This window comes from Eublepharis macularius, chromosome 3 (assembly GCF_028583425.1).
Source record: "Eublepharis macularius isolate TG4126 chromosome 3, MPM_Emac_v1.0, whole genome shotgun sequence".
NCBI classification, from domain to species: domain Eukaryota; kingdom Metazoa; phylum Chordata; class Lepidosauria; order Squamata; family Eublepharidae; genus Eublepharis; species Eublepharis macularius.
Genome location: NC_072792.1, coordinates 99,457,890 through 99,477,472, shown reverse-complemented (window position 1 = coordinate 99,477,472; position 19,583 = coordinate 99,457,890). Strand labels below are relative to the sequence as shown.

At 41.2% G+C, this 19,583-nt stretch overlaps 1 protein-coding gene across 1 annotated transcript in view; it reads left to right on the top strand.

Annotated features, from left to right (window-relative positions):
- The window catches only part of EVA1C (eva-1 homolog C), a 101,835-nt gene that overhangs the window by 25,838 nt on the left and 56,414 nt on the right, over positions 1 to 19,583 (top strand). Inside the window, exon 2 of the mRNA XM_054973815.1 lies at positions 6,077 to 6,273. Coding sequence (XP_054829790.1) covers positions 6,077 to 6,273 — 197 coding nt within the window. The remainder of the gene's footprint in view (positions 1 to 6,076; positions 6,274 to 19,583) is intronic.

Sequence of the window (19,583 nt, the reverse complement as noted above, 5' to 3'; positions counted from 1 at the left end):
AGATGCCCGGGAACTCAGTCAAAAGACTGCATAGCTGATATTCTCTAGGGAATACTGGGCTGCTTTGTACATGGGAACTTTTGGTTCCAAGCAACTTGAAACTTAAACTGTCACAGATTCAGGACCAGATTCTTCAAGGTCCTGAGAGGGTGCCGCTTACACTGAGCCAGATATTCAGATGCTGCCAGGACAAATGTCTTAAAGAGAAAGTGCTTTAGGCTGCAAATCTGTACATGCTCCACAAGGGGTAAACATGGGGCCTACTTCCAGCATACTCAGGATTGCATTATTCTGTGCAGAGTCTGCAGGGAACAATGCAACCCTGAGTAAGTTATAAGTAGGCTCCAAGGCCTACCCCTTGAGGAATATGCACAGATTTGCGGCCTAAAGCACTTTCTCTTGAAGACATTTTGGATCTAGAACCACTATGTGTAGGGACAAGACAGATGATAATGTTTAGCATGTACAAGTTGAATGCCTGTTGCATATACTGTAAGTCAGCACCTAAAAAGAAAATCCATGATTGCCCCCCTCCTGTCTCAAGCCCTCACTCTGCCTGCAAACCCTAGATATATCTCAGACCCTTGCCCTGCTTACAGGTTCAGCTACAACTCATGCCACATTATATATGCAGGGGGCTTAGATAATGTAACCATTTGCTTGCTCGCTGTGACCCCTCCTTATATACAAGCTATAGCTAATATAATTGTTTTCTGTCTCGCCTTAATGCTCAGGCAGGAAGAGTGTGTGGTTTTTGCAAGATAAGAGCTGCGCTTAGCCATATAAAATAGGAAGTAAGTAGCAAATGCTTGTGCTCAGCCATATAAAATAGGAAGTAAGGTAACAGACGCACCAAGGGCTATGACCTTTGCGGTTAAGCTTGCAGATGTGTGTGTGTCTGCTAATGTGTGACAAACTATATATGGTATAAAACAAATATGAGTAAGGGGTTTCGCTATTAGAGTAATGGGAGATGTAAACTGAGGTGGAGTTTTAGGTGAAGACCAGAAAGGTGTAACTCCCAAGTACCTCAGCCAATGGGGAAAGGGAGAGGGAAACTGCGGATGGGATAAGATGCTTTGAATCTGTCAATTATCAGTGATGATTTACACTCTATAAAAATGACTGTTCAGGAAGCTTCGGGGTTCCTCTTTGGCACCCGCAGGCCTGTGTACTCCTTGCTTTCAATAAAAGCGCCTTGTACCTCTCACAGCCTCGATCTCTCTTCCTGTGGGTTGAAGCGGGAAGGGTCTGGCCCCAGCTGCCTTCGGGTGACAATACCATTATGTTGTAATCCTTACAACAGCTGTATAAAGTAGGCTAGTATTATTATACCCATATTACAGTTGAGGGTATGGGGAGTAAAGAAAATAGAGTGTGGCTTACTAGATGGCCCTAAGCTAGGGTTATCCTCCCGGCAGGAGGTGGGGACCACGGCACCTACCTTGTCTGTGCTCCTGGGCCCATGCAATGATGTCACTTCTGGGCACAGGAGTGTTCCTGTACTCCACAGCTGCCTGATCCGGGCTGATTCAGGCCCAATTGGGCCAATTTGGGCCTGATTCAACTTGATTTGGGCACAGATAGGGCTGCTGCAGAGCACGGGAGTGCTCCACAGTGGCCTGTTCCAGGGTGATTTGGGCATGATTTGGGCCTGGATCGGGCTCATGGGAGCATGCTGCACCAGCCGGGAACATGCCCCTGGGAGGCCCATGCCTCCCCCGCTGGCCAGGTAAGTGGGGGCAGGAGGTGGAGGTGGGAGAGGGGGATCCTCCACCTCCAGTAGGGGAGCAGCAACCCTACCCTGAGCTGAGGTAAAATTTGAAGTAGGTGCTCCTGCTTGTAAAAACTCTGCTGACTCTTCAGACAGAAGTTGGTAATGCTATTACATAGACTTATTTTTACTGCAGCAAAGTAAATGCCCATTAATACAACCAGATTACTTCTATCTGCCCACGGTAGCTTGATTGTCTGGATCTTCTTGGCAAGTGGAAAGTACAGGTGTATAGTTAGCTAGTCATGCTACCTTATTTGAGAGGATCTGCAGATAATATAGCATTGTGGACCAGGTCTTCATTGGTATTTTTTTTTCATGACAACAAAATTTTGGCATTCTAGATTAGATTTTTTTTCTTTCTTTCTCCCTACTAATGTAAAGGTCATACATAAAAGGATGGATTTGATGATTGAGTTTAGGAGCAGCAATCAACAGAAATAAAGCCATGACACACTTTAAAGTTACAGCTTGCCTTATAAATAGTATTAAGTAAATGAGTGATTGTTTTTGTGTTCATTATGAGACCTACAAAGCTGAAGGTGTAGCAGAAAGATTCTGTCTGGTATCAAGGCAAAGTATTATGACAGGAATTAACTGCAATAAAATTAATCCCAGATTCCCGTGGGAGACCATCACACACCTCCATCTAAGGGTTTGTTGTTGTTGTTTTGAGATTCCATGGAATCTCCCCACAACCAGACCAAAATGAACAACTGGTGCTTTCGCCCAGCATTTCAGTTTCACTAAAGTTCTGTTCTATTCCGACACTACTGTGACTCTTGAAGCTCTGCTCTGGAGAACCCTCTCTCTGTCGGCTGTGCCCTCCATTCCCTCCTCCCCTCCACTCTTGACCAGTCCCCCTGGGCATCAGTCCACCTCTCTCTTTCAACTAACCGCTGCAAACTTCCCAAAGCCTTGTTCTGCTCCCCTCTGCCTTTTTTCCATTTTACTTCTGTCCCCAGTCTGTCTAGTCAGCCTGACTGCTTTTACCAAATATCGTCTCAATCATGTACTCAAGTATACCCAGACTTAGAGTCTCAAAACCAGGGTTGAGGGAGTGTGCATGTGAAGGTAATGTGTATGTAATCCCCCTCCCTGGGTGGAAAGTTTACTGTAATTTGTAATTTTACTGTAAGTGTAATTTTATGGACTTGTTGATATTAGTCTCATTACCTGAAAAATGTAGTAACTTGTAAAGTCGGAGTCAAGTTATGAGTAGAGGTTGCCACGGTCTGGAGCGCTTCCTTAAATTTTCTAGTATATTCATAGGAATGTCAGAGTGGGTAAAAACTGAATACAAGTTGAAACAGAACATTCTGAGAGGAGATATTTAAATCTAGCCAATTATGGCTCTTGTCATGCATCTCTTTATAAAAACACTAGATGTCATTTGGATTTCTTTACCATTTCACTTACTATTATTTAAGTAGAATTAAAAAGGGGTGGGGGCACCCATTAATCTCATTTCAGTCTTAAGTAAATTGGTGGAAAGCATCATCAAAGTCAAAATGATTGAACACATAGATGAATAAGGTTTACTGAAGAAAAATAAACATGCTTTCTACAATAAAGTCCTACTTACCAACTTTTTATAATTCCTTAAGGATATCCACAAGCATGAGTATAGATCTGGTAGTCACTGTATTCTTGGACTTCAGAAAAGCTTTTGGCAAAGTCCTTTACCCAAGGCGTGCTAATAAGCAGGGCTGTGGTGATAACTGTGCAGGAAGCCCAGTTAATGATACTGAATGAGGTTGAAGGGTTAAATCCCTATCCCTGTGTTGTCCTGATTAAAATTGTAGCTGTGTGCATGCATGCATAATATGTCTTACAGCCTACTGGAGATCTATGATCTTCATTATGTCTGTTTTGGCTCCACAGAAGGAAAGTAAGTATGAAGACCCCCAGGGTCATTATGTGGATCAGCCTTATTTGACTAATTCGTAAATGGCATGGAGGCAGAGGTTAGCAGTGATGCAACCAAGGTTGCAGATAACAACAAAATAATAAAGAACAGTCACTGTAGGTAACTTTAAAGTGTATGTACACAAGTGCAAAAATCCTCCACTTCACATATAAACGGATGGGATTTGAATTGATTAGGAGTGTCCAGGAAAGAATTATTGAGGCTGAGATAGATAGAAAGCATCAATGTACAGTGGTAGTGAAAAAGGCAAAATAGATGCTAGAGACTATTAGGAAAGGTATTTAAATTAAACAGTTTATCAGTTATATAGACATAATTCTGGATTGACAAAGGGGTATTCAGAGGCAGTAAACCTCTGAAACCCAGTGCTAGTAGGCAATAAACGTCCTGTTTGTTGGCCCTCCCAGGCAACTAGTTGGGCATTGTATGAAACAAGATGTTGGACTAGATGGACTTAGGATATTATTTATTTATGTTATTACATCTGGGAGGAACTGGGAAGAGGGACTGATGTGCAATGTCACTTCCAATGCCAAACCAACAGTTATGTCTTCATGTCAGAGCCCCACACTAGGATTCGCCCTAAAACGTCAGCCCCGATGTGATATCATTTCTGGTTTGGAACTGGAAGTGAAATTGCATGCTGGCATGTTTTTGGATCAATATATAACAGAAATAATTAATGAATAGAAGTCTATGAATTTTTTTCCACTTCACTTTATCCTATGGTTTGCCGTTGTAAAATTACTGAGCACAAGATATGTTAGGGTAAATGAAAAGGAAGTATAATTTTCACCTGAACATTGCCATGTTTAGCATTCTTCTCCACAGGGTACCAGAAGACCATAAGATCTCTAGAATATGATGTAAAAAACATCAATTAGTCTTCACAACTTTCCAAAGAGAATGTAAGAATTAGGAAGCCACACAGGGAATTGGACTGCAAACTTTAATGAATGTAACTGTTTTGAGAAACCAGTTTCCCGCAAAGTTCTAGTGTACTGGCATCAAATTATTAGTCTCATTATCTGAAAAATGTAGTAACTTGTAAAGTTGGAGTCAAGTTATGAGTAGAGGTGGGCACGGTCTGGAAAATGGACCAAAATTTTGCATGTTCCGGCTCGGTTTGTGAACACACAGTTCATGGGACTCACTTTTTTCATGAATTTTGGTCCATTTGGGCTGATCCATTCGTCCATGGTCCAGACATCATGGTGCCAATTTATCAATTTCCTAGGCAAAGGGGAGGACATCCGCAGACCTTTTGCAGCCCTTACAAATGTAATAGGCAGCTCTGCCTGCTGAGCAGAGAGCTCCTATTCTGCTCTATGAAGCAAGGAGCAAGAATGAATTCCCTAGGCAACAGAGGAGTGGATGTTTTGCAGACAATCTTAGCCCTTAAAACCTTGATAGGCAGCTCTGCCTGCCAACCAGAGAGCTCTCATTCTACAAGGGAGGGAGGGATGTTGTGCAGCCGATCTTAGCCCTCAAAACATAGATAGACAGCTCTGCCTGCCAGCCAGAGAGCTCTTATTCTGCTCTATGGAGCAAAGAGGAAGAATGAATTCCCTAGGCAACAGAGGGGTGGACGTTCTGCAGTCATGGCAACACCAATCTTAGCCCTCAAAACGTAGATACAGCTCTGCCTGCTAACCAGACAGCTCCCATTCTGCTCTATGAGAGCAAGAAGAAAGAAATAATTCCCTAGGCAATGGAGGGGTGGATGTTCTGCAGCCATGGCAACACTAATCTTAGCCCTCAAAACCTTGATAGGCAGCTCTGCATATCGGAGAGCTCCCATTCTTCTCTATGTAAGCAAGGAGCAAGAATGAATTCCTTAGGCAACGGCTGGGACGGTGTCTGTGTGGTGAGTGAGGGGGCTCTTCCCCCACCCTTTTCTGTTTGATTTTGCCTCATTGCAACTTTTTGGTGCTGCTAGCCAATGCAAGTCAATTGGCATTTGCAACTCCAGTATCTACTGGAAGTTTCCAGCTTTGGGGGTCTGTAACTCGGATGTCTGAAATGTAATCTTTACCAAACTTGGAGGGTGGCTGGAAGAGAGGCTGCTGCTGATGCTCTGCAAGTTTGGGCTCTCTGGATATGAAGGAGGTTGAGCCATGGCTGGTGGAAGTGATAGACCATGGACCGACGAACTGGTCCATGAACGGGGCGGGTTCATTAAAAGTCGTGATCTGTGGTCCGTGAAAATCCACGGACCACGGGCCGGTGATCCATGGGGTTTTCCCGGTCCATGCCCACCTCTAGTTATGAGTAAAATCATTTAGAATTAAGCCAAAAGTTTATTACATTTAACCATAGGTGGGAAAAAAGTTATGCCCTCATTTAATTTAATGCAGCTAAATATTTTCCAGGTTACTTAACCAAACTTCTACAGAATCATACTGTGTACGCCTGCGATGGTGATCATTTGAGCCTGCAGTGTCCACGACATTCAACGATAAGTGTCCAATCAGCATATTACGGGGAAGCTTACCAATTGTGTAATAAACCGCAGCCTGAAGCCATGATGAAAGCACCCTTAAACTGTGTTGCACCTACTACCTTGCAGGTATTACATATTGCATTTTTTAAAAGTTCAAAATATTCTTAGATAGTTATTCAGTTCAATAGCTCATATTTATAAAAATCCAAAGTAAAGGCAAAATTGACTAATGTTCACAGTTGTGTTCAGTTGTGCCCATTTAGAGTGGAAAAATGAGTTTGCTGCTCAATGGGTTTTAGTACTTTTCAGGGACTTATAATTGTATAAACTGTTGTCATGATTCCTCAAATCCTGCAGAATATATTGTGTTAATTTATGCTATCATTTAGCATGCGTCTAGCCACATTTATTTATTTATAGTCCACCTTCCTCACTGAGATCCAAGGTGAATTATACAGTGTAAGTTAATAAGATCAACAGCTAGGACATGCACTAAACAAATACATTGGGGTATGGGTTGTAGAAAGTTGAAAAACAGCATAAATATGTTTCAGACATAAATACAAACATAGAGGTGAAACATTGTTTAAACAAAACATAAATAATGAAAACCTTTAATGATGCAGTAACTACTCAGTAGGAGCATATCTACATCAACAGACAGTATCCAGAAAATAGTCTACAGCCATTGTCCCTTTACCAAGGCATCTGTGAGCCGTTTCATACAGCACATCTTTATTACTTCTTACTTTTTAAAAATACTTTTAAATATTTTATATTTTATGATGCATAAAATTTTGAACAATACATATTTAAACTATGTACTTTAAAATACCTGATTTGCTACTGAAACGAAAAGGATCACAGTTTGTGAGCAACAGCACAAAGAGATTCCAAAATATGATTGAGTGGTGGTGTGCATATGTTCTGGATCAGTGCTGCAAACTTCACCAGAAGTAAGCTATAATCCAGACTGAAAGGCTGACTATGCGCTTGATTTAAGAAGTGCTCTTGCCAAGCAGAATTGAAAAAAATAGCCTTAAAAAATGAGAGTGGCCATTAAGATTCATACTCATTGGCTCAACATTGATTTTTCTGTGCCAATCTTCTACTTTTGATGTACTTGTTTTATGCAATAGACTTTTTTTATGTAATAGACTGAAGATTTTAGCCCAAGTTGCTAAAACAGGAGCTCTGATTCAGACTTCAGACAGGAGCACTGTTTTACTTACAGAATAATTTTGATTAAGATTATTGAGGGATGTCAACAACATATGTGCTGAATGGCAGGACACTGATTATAAAAAGGCTGGTTAAAAACTCAGTGATAAGCTATATATTTTTCAACTGCTTTCCCTTATCTCTCACCCATATGCCCAACTGACTATTCTGACAGTCTTCCTGTAGACATTTAAAAGCTATCACATAAACACAAGAGTAGGCATCTTACTCCTGCCTGACAGGAAGAAAATTGATTCATTTGAAATGTGGTGCTGGAGGAGAGTTTTGCGGATACCATGAACAGCCAAGAAGACCAATAAGTGGTTTCTAGATCAAATCAAGCTTGAGTTCTTCCTAGAAGCTAAAATGACAAAACTGAGGCTATTGTACTTTGTTCACATCATGAGAAGACACAATTCTCTGAACAGTCAATAAAGCTAGGAAAATTGGAAAGCAATAGGAAAAGAGGTAGACCTAAAACAATATGGTTTGACTCAACAAAAAAGCCACGTCCTCCAGTTTGCAAGATCTGAGCAAGTCCGTTAACGATAGGACATTTAGGAGGTCTTTCATTCATAGGGTCACCATAGGTCAGAGGCGACTTGACATACAACACACATTTCAAATATCAAATAGAAGGTTTATAGATAATGGAAACTTCCTTAATCCACTTTCAATAATTATATTTCATTGGACATCAGTTCTTCGTATCTGCGTTTACTAATTTGAGAGCAAATTTTAATGCCCTGCCAACTTTCTTAATTTCTTTTCAGAAGTAGGATCACCTTTGGTTTTAATCAATTTTTTCAGTGGTAATAGTAGCAATGTTCAATTTTATAAATGCTTGAAGCTTAATCAATTCATTATTTAATTTGTTGTCCATATAAATATAAATGATGAATAGCTTTCAATATATCTATTATGAACAATTGTGTTTTTCATTCACTGATTATTTGAGCAAGATTAAAGTTGATGATCCAACAAGAATCACTTGTAACATTAGGAGCCATAGTTACACATATTCTCATTTTAAGGCTGCTTTACCCAAGGTGAATTCTAGCATCTCACCCTGCTGAATGAAAATCTACAGTGTCCTATTTTTTTAAACATGAATTTTTAAAATTGTATAGCCATCATGTTTGATAATAGCAATAAAATAGTTTTATAAAAGCATACTGTATTGGCTACAGTGTCCCACTAGGTTCAAACCAACAGTCTTCCCTGAAGCTTACTTGGTGCCCTTGGCCATTTTTATTTTTTATTTATGTCATTTATAGTCTGCTTTTCTCACTGAGACTCAAGGCAGATTTCACAGTGTGAGATTAGTACAGTCAATTTCAAGCACATTTACATAAATAATGTCTTAGGGTAAATAAACACAATTTTACAAAGACATAGCATTAGTAAGAATCGAATGCAAAGTTGAAGAAATGCTAAAACAGAACATAAGCAATTCTAGAGCTGATATTAGACCACATGAAGCACAAGTAGCTCATAGGAGCACATATTTAAGACAACAGGTAGTACTTAAGGCAGCATAGTGGTGAAATCCATGGTCCTTAATAGTGAAGGTTCTGAAAGCCCCTCTCTACAATACAAAAGCCTTTTTGAATAATTCGGTTTTGCATCATTTGTGGAAAGCTAGGAGAGTGGGGGCTCTCCTGACCTCCTCAGGCAGGCCATTCCACAGGGTGGGGGCCACCACAGAGAAAGCCCGTGTCCAGGCTGCTGTTGATTTCACCCATGTGCAGGGTAGCACCTGCAGGAAACCCTGTTCAGATGATCAAAGCTGCCGTGGAGGAACATAGGGAGGGAGGCGGTCCCATAGGTATGCCGGGCCAAGGCCATGAAGAGCTTTGTATGTGATAACCAATACCTTGAACTGAGCACAGTAGCTGATAAGTAGCCAATGGAGTGACTATAGAATGAGTGTGATGTTCATATTCCTGCTTGCTCTTGATAGCAGTCGTATGGCAGCGTTTTGCAGCAATTGGAGTCTCCTAGTTAATTTGGATGGGAGACCTGTGTATAGTGCATTACAATAGTCAAGTCTTGATGTGGCCATAGCATGGATCCAGGTGACCAAGTCGGCCATGTCGAGGTAAGAAGCCATCTTCCAGGCTAGAGTGGGGTTTTAGTAGCGCTGGATCCAGTATAACCCCTAGGCTCTTAACCGCATCTGCAAGGGCCAGACAAACTCCATCGAAAGTGGGGAGTAAAATGTCCTTTAAGATCTCTGCCTTCCCAACAAGCCTCACTTCTGTCTTGTCTGGGTTCAATTTCAATTTGTTCATTTTTAGCCATTTCACTACAGCTGTCAGGCAGCAATCCAAGATTTCTGCTGCATCCTAAGAGGACCTGGATGGCAAGATATAGACCCTTTCTCAGCCTAGTACTTCCCACTATAAATGTAGAAAGGAAAACACATGTTCTCCCTCTGAGGGAAAGGACATCTTGGTTGTTTCCCAATCAAGGAGGCAGGAAGTTAATTTTCTTCCTCTTTCCTGTTGGCATGTGGACCACCCCTTCTCTCAGTTCTTTCCTGCCTCCAGTAAGAGCAGTAGCAGCAGCAGATCTCTCTGCTGCTTCTTTGGCCTTTATTCCACTTCTATTTTCACTTTAGCCTATCTGATTCTTCTCTGTACTGCCTTTTCCTTTAGTCTTTATTCTTATCCTTCCTCCTCCTCTCCCCTCTATACCTGCCTTCGTCGATCTATTCTACAGAGTGCACATGGCCCCAGCAGTCTCTGACGGAAGCTTCATGAGAGAGGAAGATGAGGAAGCAGGCTTCCCCACCGCGTCGTCGTCAGATTCCAAGCCTCCTGGTGCCATCCTGCCTTCGTGGCTGGGGTGAGCTCCCTGCAACTTTCCGGGCTTAGAGCCATTTATCCCCGCCAAATGGGTCTGGCAGCAGCAGACAGAGGCCGGATCTTCTGCACAACTTTGCCTGGAGGCTGAGTGCAACGCTAGCCAGCAGGCTGCAAAAAAAAGCAGGAAAAGGCAGCAGCAAGCTTACTAAGCCCCACTCAGCCTCAGATGGTGTGCTGGCCAGCCTCCTGCCGGGAGACACTTCTACAGGCCCTTCCTGGTTGGATTGGCACCTGCCTTTGAAGGAGAACAGCTCTACCAGGATAAGTAACGTACCTGATGATTTTGGCCCTGCATTTTCAGCTGACATTGGCCGTCGTCACACGGGCTTCTATTTAGTGCAAAAATGGTGCAATTCCCCGGCAAACACCCACCTTATTCCAACAGTGATGCAGTTTTCTCACTTCTGCTTTATGCTTGATAGTCGCGATATTTTGCGCCTCAGTGTGAATGCCTCACATCGATGTTTTTCGCCTCGCCACGCCATAGGCCCACCCTTTTTTTCTCTCCTCAATCCCAAAATCCATTTCTCCCGTGACTCCCCCCTTTTTTTGTAATAATGTCCTTATATCGCTATAACGACATCACACAATGAAAATTTTCTGCTGAATGACTGAATTGCCATTAGAGAAATTTTTATTTTAACCCCAAACCACACCTCGCTAAAAATGGCCGTGTTCAGTCATTTTCCGTTGTTTTTTTTTAACATTACGATGTATGTTTATCTAATGTTATTCCGTTATAGGAATTATTTTTTAATTTTTTTTTATTTTTTAATTGCTTACAATAACTAACTAACTTACAATAACTAACAATACAAAGGGAAGGAAGGGGGGCAGAGGGAAGGAAAGAAAAAACAACAACACCATATAACAACACTACACTACAAATAATGCTTTCCATACTGCCATTGTTTAGTATTAAAACTTTGTAAAATACTGATGGAATGGTTGACCTTGCAAAATACAGATTACAATCCAAATTAAATCTTCCTCCCCCCCCCCGGGCCTCTGAACAGCTGCAACCGCCGTGCTCGTTCCCTCCTCCCGTCCCCCTTCAGACTTTGAGTCCTTTTCTTCTTGCTTGGCCTCTTGCTGAAATTCTTGGTTTTTGCCCTCAAAGTCCCTTAGCTGATCTTCTGATATTATCTTGTAAGCTTGATCTTTGTAACTAAACCAGATACCTTCCGGAAATAGCCATTTATACTTTATTCCACGTTCCCTCAGAAGAGCTGCAAACCTTTTATACTTAAATCTTCTTTTCCGAACTAAAAATGGAACGTCCTTCAGTATCTTGACCTTGTTCCCCAAAAAGTCCAGATGCGCATTGTATGAGTTATATAGGATAGTGTCCCGGATCCTCTTAGATGAAAAATCAATGATGTTCTCGCGAGGCAGCTGACGCTTCGTTGCATATTTTGAAGAAGCCCGACGGACCTCCAAAATGGCGCTTTTTACCTCTTCTTTAGTTGCCCTCGCGGGTGTCGCCAATAATTCCGAGGCAAGATCCTTTAAATCCTCATTTTCCTCCTCTTCCACGTTCTGGAGGCGCAAAATTGTCTGTGTTCGTTCCACTTGTAGCCCAATCAGCTGGTTCTCCACCAGCTTTAATTCTTTGTTCATTGCCCTCACGAGTGACGCATTTTCCCGAGCAGACTTCTCTGCCCCCCCCGCTACTTCCTTAATGGTTTTCACTTCGCTCTCAATTAAGCCCACCCTTTGATCTGTTTCGTTTAACTTGTCAACAAAGGACTTTATGGCTTCGATAACCGACCTCTTCACTAAGTCCTCAAGAGACTCTCCTTTTCCCTGCAGGGCAGCCGAGATTGACTTGCCCAAAGCGGGACTCTGTTTTTCGTTGCCATTTTAGGGGGGGGAGACCGCCGACCAAGTTCTGAAACTCAGTGAGGGGGAAGAAACCCGATCCTTCTTAGCTTCAGATCCCACCAATCCTTCACGTACGCTTGTAATAACAGAAGGGATTCGCTTACTTACAGGCTTTTGCCTAGTTCTGCTCTTTACCGTTTTCCATGGCCTGGCAGCACTCGAGGTGCCGCGCACGTCTGCCGGCCTCCATAGGAGCAAACGGGCAATTTACCCCCTGCATCAGTTTCAGGGGGCTCTTCCCGCAGCGCTCTGGACCCAGCCTCCCACACTGGGAGTCCTGGGGGCTAATCTTCGCAGATCAGCCGCCCGGTCAGGCTGCTCAGGCGCTTCCTCCCGGACCTGCGGAGAGTAGCGTCTGACATGGCTGAGAAAACGAAACCGCATCCCGTTATAGCGGAATTAAACGCCAAAAAAGTTTTTTTTAAAAAGGGGGGGGAGCTGCTTCTGCGCCCATTAGAGAGAATGGAACAGAGCGCTTAGGTGTGGACAGCTGGGAGTGTGAACAAACACGAGGTGACCCAAAGAAACGTTACTGTGCCGATATCAGCAATGACGCTATATGCTGTAAATTTAACGGAACAGATGCCCGTGTGACAACGGCCCATATCTCCTTTTTAAAGCAGACCATGAGAGATGAGCTCTTCAAGCTGTGTCAACCTTTTTCCAGGCCCATCAGCAAATTGTCCTCCCTCCCCACTCCATCCACCAGGCCCAAAGACAAACCCAGAAGGGCTGCAGCCAGATGGCCTACTAAGGCAGCCCCAAAGTCCACCCAAGTCAAGGATAAGGACAAGGGGCTCTCCCAGGGTGGAGAAATGTCCTCTGACAGTGATGACAGGGCGAGTTCCTCTCAGAGGAGGAGGGGGAGGTCACTATTCTGGAGCAGCCAGACAGGCTGTTTAAAATGGAGGACTATCAATATCTCCTTTCAAAATCTCTGGCAGCCCTTGACCTGCAAGAAGTACCAAAAGTGGAGGAGGAGGGTCCCAAATCGGGCAAAGCATCCACAAGGCCCAAAGGGTGCAGGGAATTCTTCCCTAGGGGGCAGACACACCAGAAAAGGTCTTTCCATTCCCTGCTCACGTCACAGTGGCCGAGGGGCCTGTTGTTCACCTTTCCTCCATACCAATCATACCCAAACTACTAAGGAAAATTGTGGAGCAAGGGGCACACGTGATAGTGATAGCCACCTGGTGGCCCAGACATCCTTGGTTTTCCGTGTTACACCAAATGTCGACTGCCCCACCACTACCCCTCCAGTTGGTCCCGGACCTCCTTCAACAGGGTCCAGTACGGCACCCCCACCCAGACTGGCTGTGACTGACCACCTGGAGGTTAAGAGGGACTCCCTGTTCAAGGTAGGATACCTCCTGCGAGTGGTGAACAGCATGCTAGCCTCCAGAAAGAGATCAACCATCAAAATATATAATACCACCTAGAAGTCCTTCGTCAGGTGGACAAGAAGGAAGAAAGTAGACTTACATCCTCCCTTGAGTGTGATTCTAGATTTCCTCCAAGAAGGACTAGAGGCAGGTCTCAAGCCAGGAACACTGAGAAAACAAATTGCGGCTTTCGACTTAGTGTTATCGCTCACAGGGGGTCTCAGACTATCCAAGTACCCTCACATCCTGATCTTCCTTAAGGGAGTAATATTGCTGAGTCCCCCCACAGTCCACCGTTTCCCCACATGGAGGCTACACGTTGTTTTGGCAGCCTTGACTAAGCCCCATTTCGAGCCTGTGAGAGACATTCCACTGAAGTGGTTAAAGTGAAAGACAGTCTTCCTCATGGCCATCACATTGCCCAGAAGTATATCAGAACTCAGTGCAATATCCCTGAAGCCTCACCTGTGCATTTTCCATAAGGACAAGGATGTCCTGTGCACAGATCCAACATTCATCCCCAAAGCGAACTCTTAAGTTCCACAGGTCCCAGGGTTCAATCTTCCATCCTTCTGCCCTGACCTCGGACATGCCAAGGGGAAAGAGTGGCACGGTCTGGATGTCAGGAGAGCCCTCAAGGCGTACCTCACCAGAACCGAGGCTATCAGAGAATCAGATTCACTCTTCATAAACGTAGATCCCTCTAACACAGGCAAGAAAATGTCGGCAACATATATTGGCAATAACATTAGGTCCTGCATTGCGGAAGCGTACAAGACATCCAACAAGAAGATACCTAAGGGAATTACAGCTCACTTCTTGAGAAGTACAGTGACTAATGCAGCATTCAGAAATAACACATCCATGGAAGAGGTTTTGCAAGGCCACAACTTGGTCTTCAGTCTCTACCTTCGTGAGACATTACAGGCTAAACCTCTATAATTTGGCAGATGCCGCATTTGGAAGGAGAGTATTGCAGCACATAATTCAAGACAAGGACCATATCCCACCCATGTAGGAGTAACTGCTTTGGGAGTGCCCAAGATGTCCTCCACCTCAGAGGGAGAACAGGCCTTTGGACACTTACCATAAAGGGTCCTTCTCCTCTGAGGAAAGGAGGGCATCTTGCCCTCCCAGGTCCTTAGTCTCCTTTACTATCTTACCTTTTCCTCCTTAGTGCTGCATGTTCATTCTATCCTAACTAATCAATCATTTTTCAGGACAAATAGCTCAGAGACTAAACAAATCTATTTTTTTATAAGATTTTTATTGGATGGGTTAACATATACAAATCATAATATTTAATATCAATCTCCATCGCATTATATTACTCCCACCCATTCCCCCCCCTTTTTATTGACTTCCAACAGTTTTCCATTCCCTTCATATCCATTACATCACATTACATCTCTATCTCCTAAAATAATAATTTCTATAATATTAGTTTCTACATTATACTGTATAATATGTAGCATAACATATCCATCTTCTTCTACATTCCATAGCTATCTCCTAGCTTAGCAAATTACCCTTTATAATATAAACTTCTAATTTATATATTATATATAATATAGCATATACTATATCATACCACTGTCTACAACATTTAAGCCCACTTTCTATTATTATTAAATTCTAACTTATAATATGTAATATAATACCTTATTTTAACCTCTAAATTAAGTAAAATAAACCTATCTTCCCCTCAACAATTATCCAAAGACCACATCTTCCCTTTCATGTCCCACTTTTTTTCCACAAAGTTCTTAAGTTTCTCCCAACTCATAATGTATTCCTCTGTATCTTGTTCTTTAAGCTTCCTTGTAAGCTTGTCCATTTCTGCCATATTTAATAGCTTTAGAATCCAGTCTTCTACCGATGGTATTTCTTGTGTCTTCCACAACTGTGCATATAACATTCTAGCCTCAGTAATCATATAAAAAAACATTACTCTGTCCATTCTATCAAATTCTTCCAGTTTCATACATAATAATAGCAATTCTGGGTTTTTATCAACATTTTTCTGTAAAATCTCTGACATAACTTCCACAGTTTCCCCCCAGAACTGTTTAGCTTTTTCACAAGTCCACCACATATGATAGAATGAACCTTCATGCTTCTTACACTTCCAACATTTATCTGACATTTGATTATTACCATTAGCTAACTTTTTTGGTGTTAAATACCATCTATACATCATTTTATAAACATTTTCTCTTATAGTGGTACATGTTGATATTTTATAGTATTTTTCCACAACCTCTCCCAAGCTTCCATCGGTACGTCCCAGCAATACGTCCCAGCCATGACAAATTCATCTTATTCCAATTCAACATGTCCTTATCAATTTGTTGCCATAGCTTTTCATAATTATTCTTAAATAAATCAATATTTTTTACAGTCAACTCAATACCTAAATATTTTGTTTTGTGAACTACCTCACAGTTCGTTATCTCCATTAGTTCTTGTTGTCGTTGTTTAGACATATTTTTACATAGTATTTTAGATTTGTCTTTATTAATATAAAATCCTGCCAAGTCTCCAAATTCTTTTATTTTCTCCATCAATCTTGGCATATTTTGAATAGGATCTTCAATTATAACCATCACATCATCTGCAAAAGCTCTAACTTTGTAGGAAAGACCCTTAATTTTCAGACCTTTTATCATATCATCTTCCCGTATTTGTCTAAGTAAAATTTCCAACACCATCAGAAATAACAGTGGAGAAAGTGGACATCGTTGTCTCGTTCCTTTTCTTATCTCCAATTTTTTTGTTATGTCACAATTTACAGCTGCAGATTGATTCTTATATATAGACTTCACTGCTTGAATAAACGTTTCTCCCATTTGCATCTTTTCCATCGTGGCAATCATAAAATCCCAATTTAGGTTGTCAAACGCTTTTTCTGCATCAACAAAGAAAAATCCAACTTCCTTTCCTGGATTCTTATCATAGTACTCTATAGCATTCAAAACTACTCTTAAATTGTCTTTTATTTGCCTATCCGGCAAAAAGCCCGCTTGCTCTTCTGCAATAAATTCCACCAACCAGGCTTTGAGTCTTTCCGCCAAAATTTTGGCAAAAATCTTATAGTCATTGTTGGTTAACGATATTGGTCTATAATTTTTAACATTCGTTAAATCCTGTGTTTCTTTTGGTATCAATGTAATGTTGGCTTCATTCCATGTTTCCGGTATCTCTTGTCCTCCCAATATTGCATTCATTTCTTTTTGCATCAGCTGCTTTAATTCATCAGCCATTACTTTATAAAATTTAGCTGTAAGTCCATCTGGTCCTGGCGCCTTCCCCACTTTCGTGCCTTGTATCGCATCCATAATTTCCATTACTGTAATTGGGGCATTCAACTTATCTTTCAGTATCTTTGGCACTGTTGGCAAACTCAATTTATGAAAATATTCCTCTATTAATCTTTTATCAACAGATTTTTTTCTGATACACTGTCGCATAGTATTTGTAAAATGCTCTCTGAATTAAAGATTGATCCAGTAACTCTTTTCCCTCTTCAATTATTTTACTTACTATTTTCTTCTCTCTTTTTTTCTTCAGCTGCCAAGCCAAATATTTCCCTGGTTTATTGGCTCCTTCAAATGACGTTTGTTTCAATTTTTTCAATTCCCATTCCATCTCCTTATTTTCCATCACTTTTATTTGTTCCTGTAGTATTTTAATTTCCTCTTGCAATTTCTTTTTGCCTGGTCTTTTCCTTAATTGCTGTTCTTTTTACGCTATTTTTTCTTGAATTTCCTTCATTTTCATTTCTTTATTTTTCTTATCCCTTGCATTTAAATCCATAAGCACTCCTTGAATAACCACTTTATACGTATCCCAAACTTTATGAATTGACACCCCTTGGTCCACATTATATTGTATAAAGCATTTAGTCTCTTTTTTGAGAACCTCCAAATTCACTTGACTACTCAAGAAGTCTTCATTTATTTTCCATCTTAATTTTTTACTCCTCATTCCAAATCTCCATAACATAGGATTATGATCTGAACTAATTTTGGGCAAAATGTCACTTTCTTTTGTACAAACTACCAACTCTTTTGATGCCCACATCATTTCTATTCTCGATAATGATTGATGACTTGCCAAAAAGTACGTATATTGCTTGGCCTTAGGATTATATTTTCTCCAAACATCCTCCAATTCTTCTTGTCTTTGCAACTCAAAAAAAGACTTTGGCAATTTTCCCACTTTGTTTTTACTCAAACATGTTTTTTTTATCTATTTGTAAGTCCACCACTCCATTAAAATCCCCTGCCACTACCACTTGATCATATGTCATTGTCCCAGCTGGGTCATTATTTTGTTAAAAAAATGTTCTTTTGCTCCATTTGGCGCATAAATTCCCAAAATTAATGCTTTTTTTGCATTACACACAAATTCCACCGCCAAATATCTACCATCTTTATCAGTAACAATCAATTTAGGTTGCAATTCTTCTTTAATATAAATTACAGTTCCCCTCTTTTTTTGTTTTGTTGCCGCTACAAATTGTTTTCCCAGTTTTTTATTTTGTAGATACTTAACATCTTGATCTCTTATGTGGGTTTCTTGCAGACAAATCATATTACATCTTTGCTTGGCAAGCCAATGAAATATTACTTTTCGTTTTAAGGGTGAATTAAGTCCATTTACATTCCATGATAATAATTTGTACTCCATAATCACAGCCTAGTTTAGGTAAGTCTTTTTCTTGTTCTACCATAAACACTTCCATTGCATGCCTTGATTTGATCACTTTTCTCACAGATTGGAACTCAAAGCTCAAACCTTCTGGAATTCCCCATCTATATCTTATGTTCATAGTTTTCAGTTTTTGCGTTAGATCCCTGTATTTCTTTCTCTCTTGCAAAACTCTGCTTGGTAGCTCCTTCATGATTCTGATCCGTGTCCCCTCAAGTACTAATGGGGATTCAAAATGCTTTCTGATAATCTCCTCCTTCATTCTCTTTGTAGTCAACTGGACAATAATATCTCTTGGTAAATCCTTTTGCTGTGTATACTTTGAATTTACTCTGTAGGCTATATCCAGATTAGCTAACACCTCTTCTTTCTCTTTGTTTAAAAATTCTGCAATTATTTCTGTGATTTGTTTCAAGGTTGTTTCAGCCATTTTCTCCGGAACGCCTCTAAAACGAAGTTGTTTTTCCGTTGCTTTACATTCCATCACAACCAACTTATCACTCAACACTGATGCTTCTGTTTTTAAACTTTTTGTCTTCGTTTCCACCTCTTGTACCTTCTGTTGTGTAACTTGAAGCTCCATTCTTATCTCATCAATACTTTTCGCCAACTCAGCAACTTCTGACCTTATAGCCTCTTTAATATCCTTCAATAGGTTTTGCTGTGACTCTTGAATTTGCTTTTGTGACTCCTGCACCATTTCTTGTGCTTTTTGTATGGTTTTTTTGTATAGTCTCATTTATTTCTTTATTGCCCTCTGTTACTTTCTTATCCAAGTTCTCAATCGCTGTCTGCCAGTCTTTGTCGTTATCTTTTTTTGCCATTGCTGGGCTTGCCTTGGCACCCCACGAATCTGCTCTCTCAACTCCGTCTTCTTATCTGTCTCTTTTTACTCTTGTGTCAAACTTTAATTCAATAATGCCCAGAAAATTTTTTTTTAAAAAATCCGCGTTCAAAATGTCAGGCATTTTTTCTCTATGGTACAGCCTGTACTAAAATCTTCAGCTTTCCCTTACTCAAAATGGCGAATTTCACTACCTTTTCAAAATGTCCGGTGTTTTTTCTCTATGTTATAGTCTATAATGAAGTCTTCCAGCTTCCCCACTTCCAAAATGCTGAACTTCCTCTCCCTCTCCAGATCCTCTGTCCCTTGTTGTTTTCCTTCCGCTGCTCCCCCAACGCGTTTCCTGCCCTTCTAGCCGCGGCTCACTGCTATTACAAACAAGCAGCTTCTCGCGATCTTTCCGCTACTTCCCACACTCCTTCCCTTCGCGTCGTTATCTCACCAACCACAGGTATGCAAAACAAAAAGTTCTTTTTCGCTCTTTTTCAGCTCTTTAATTCAAAAAGTTCACAAACTTCCACT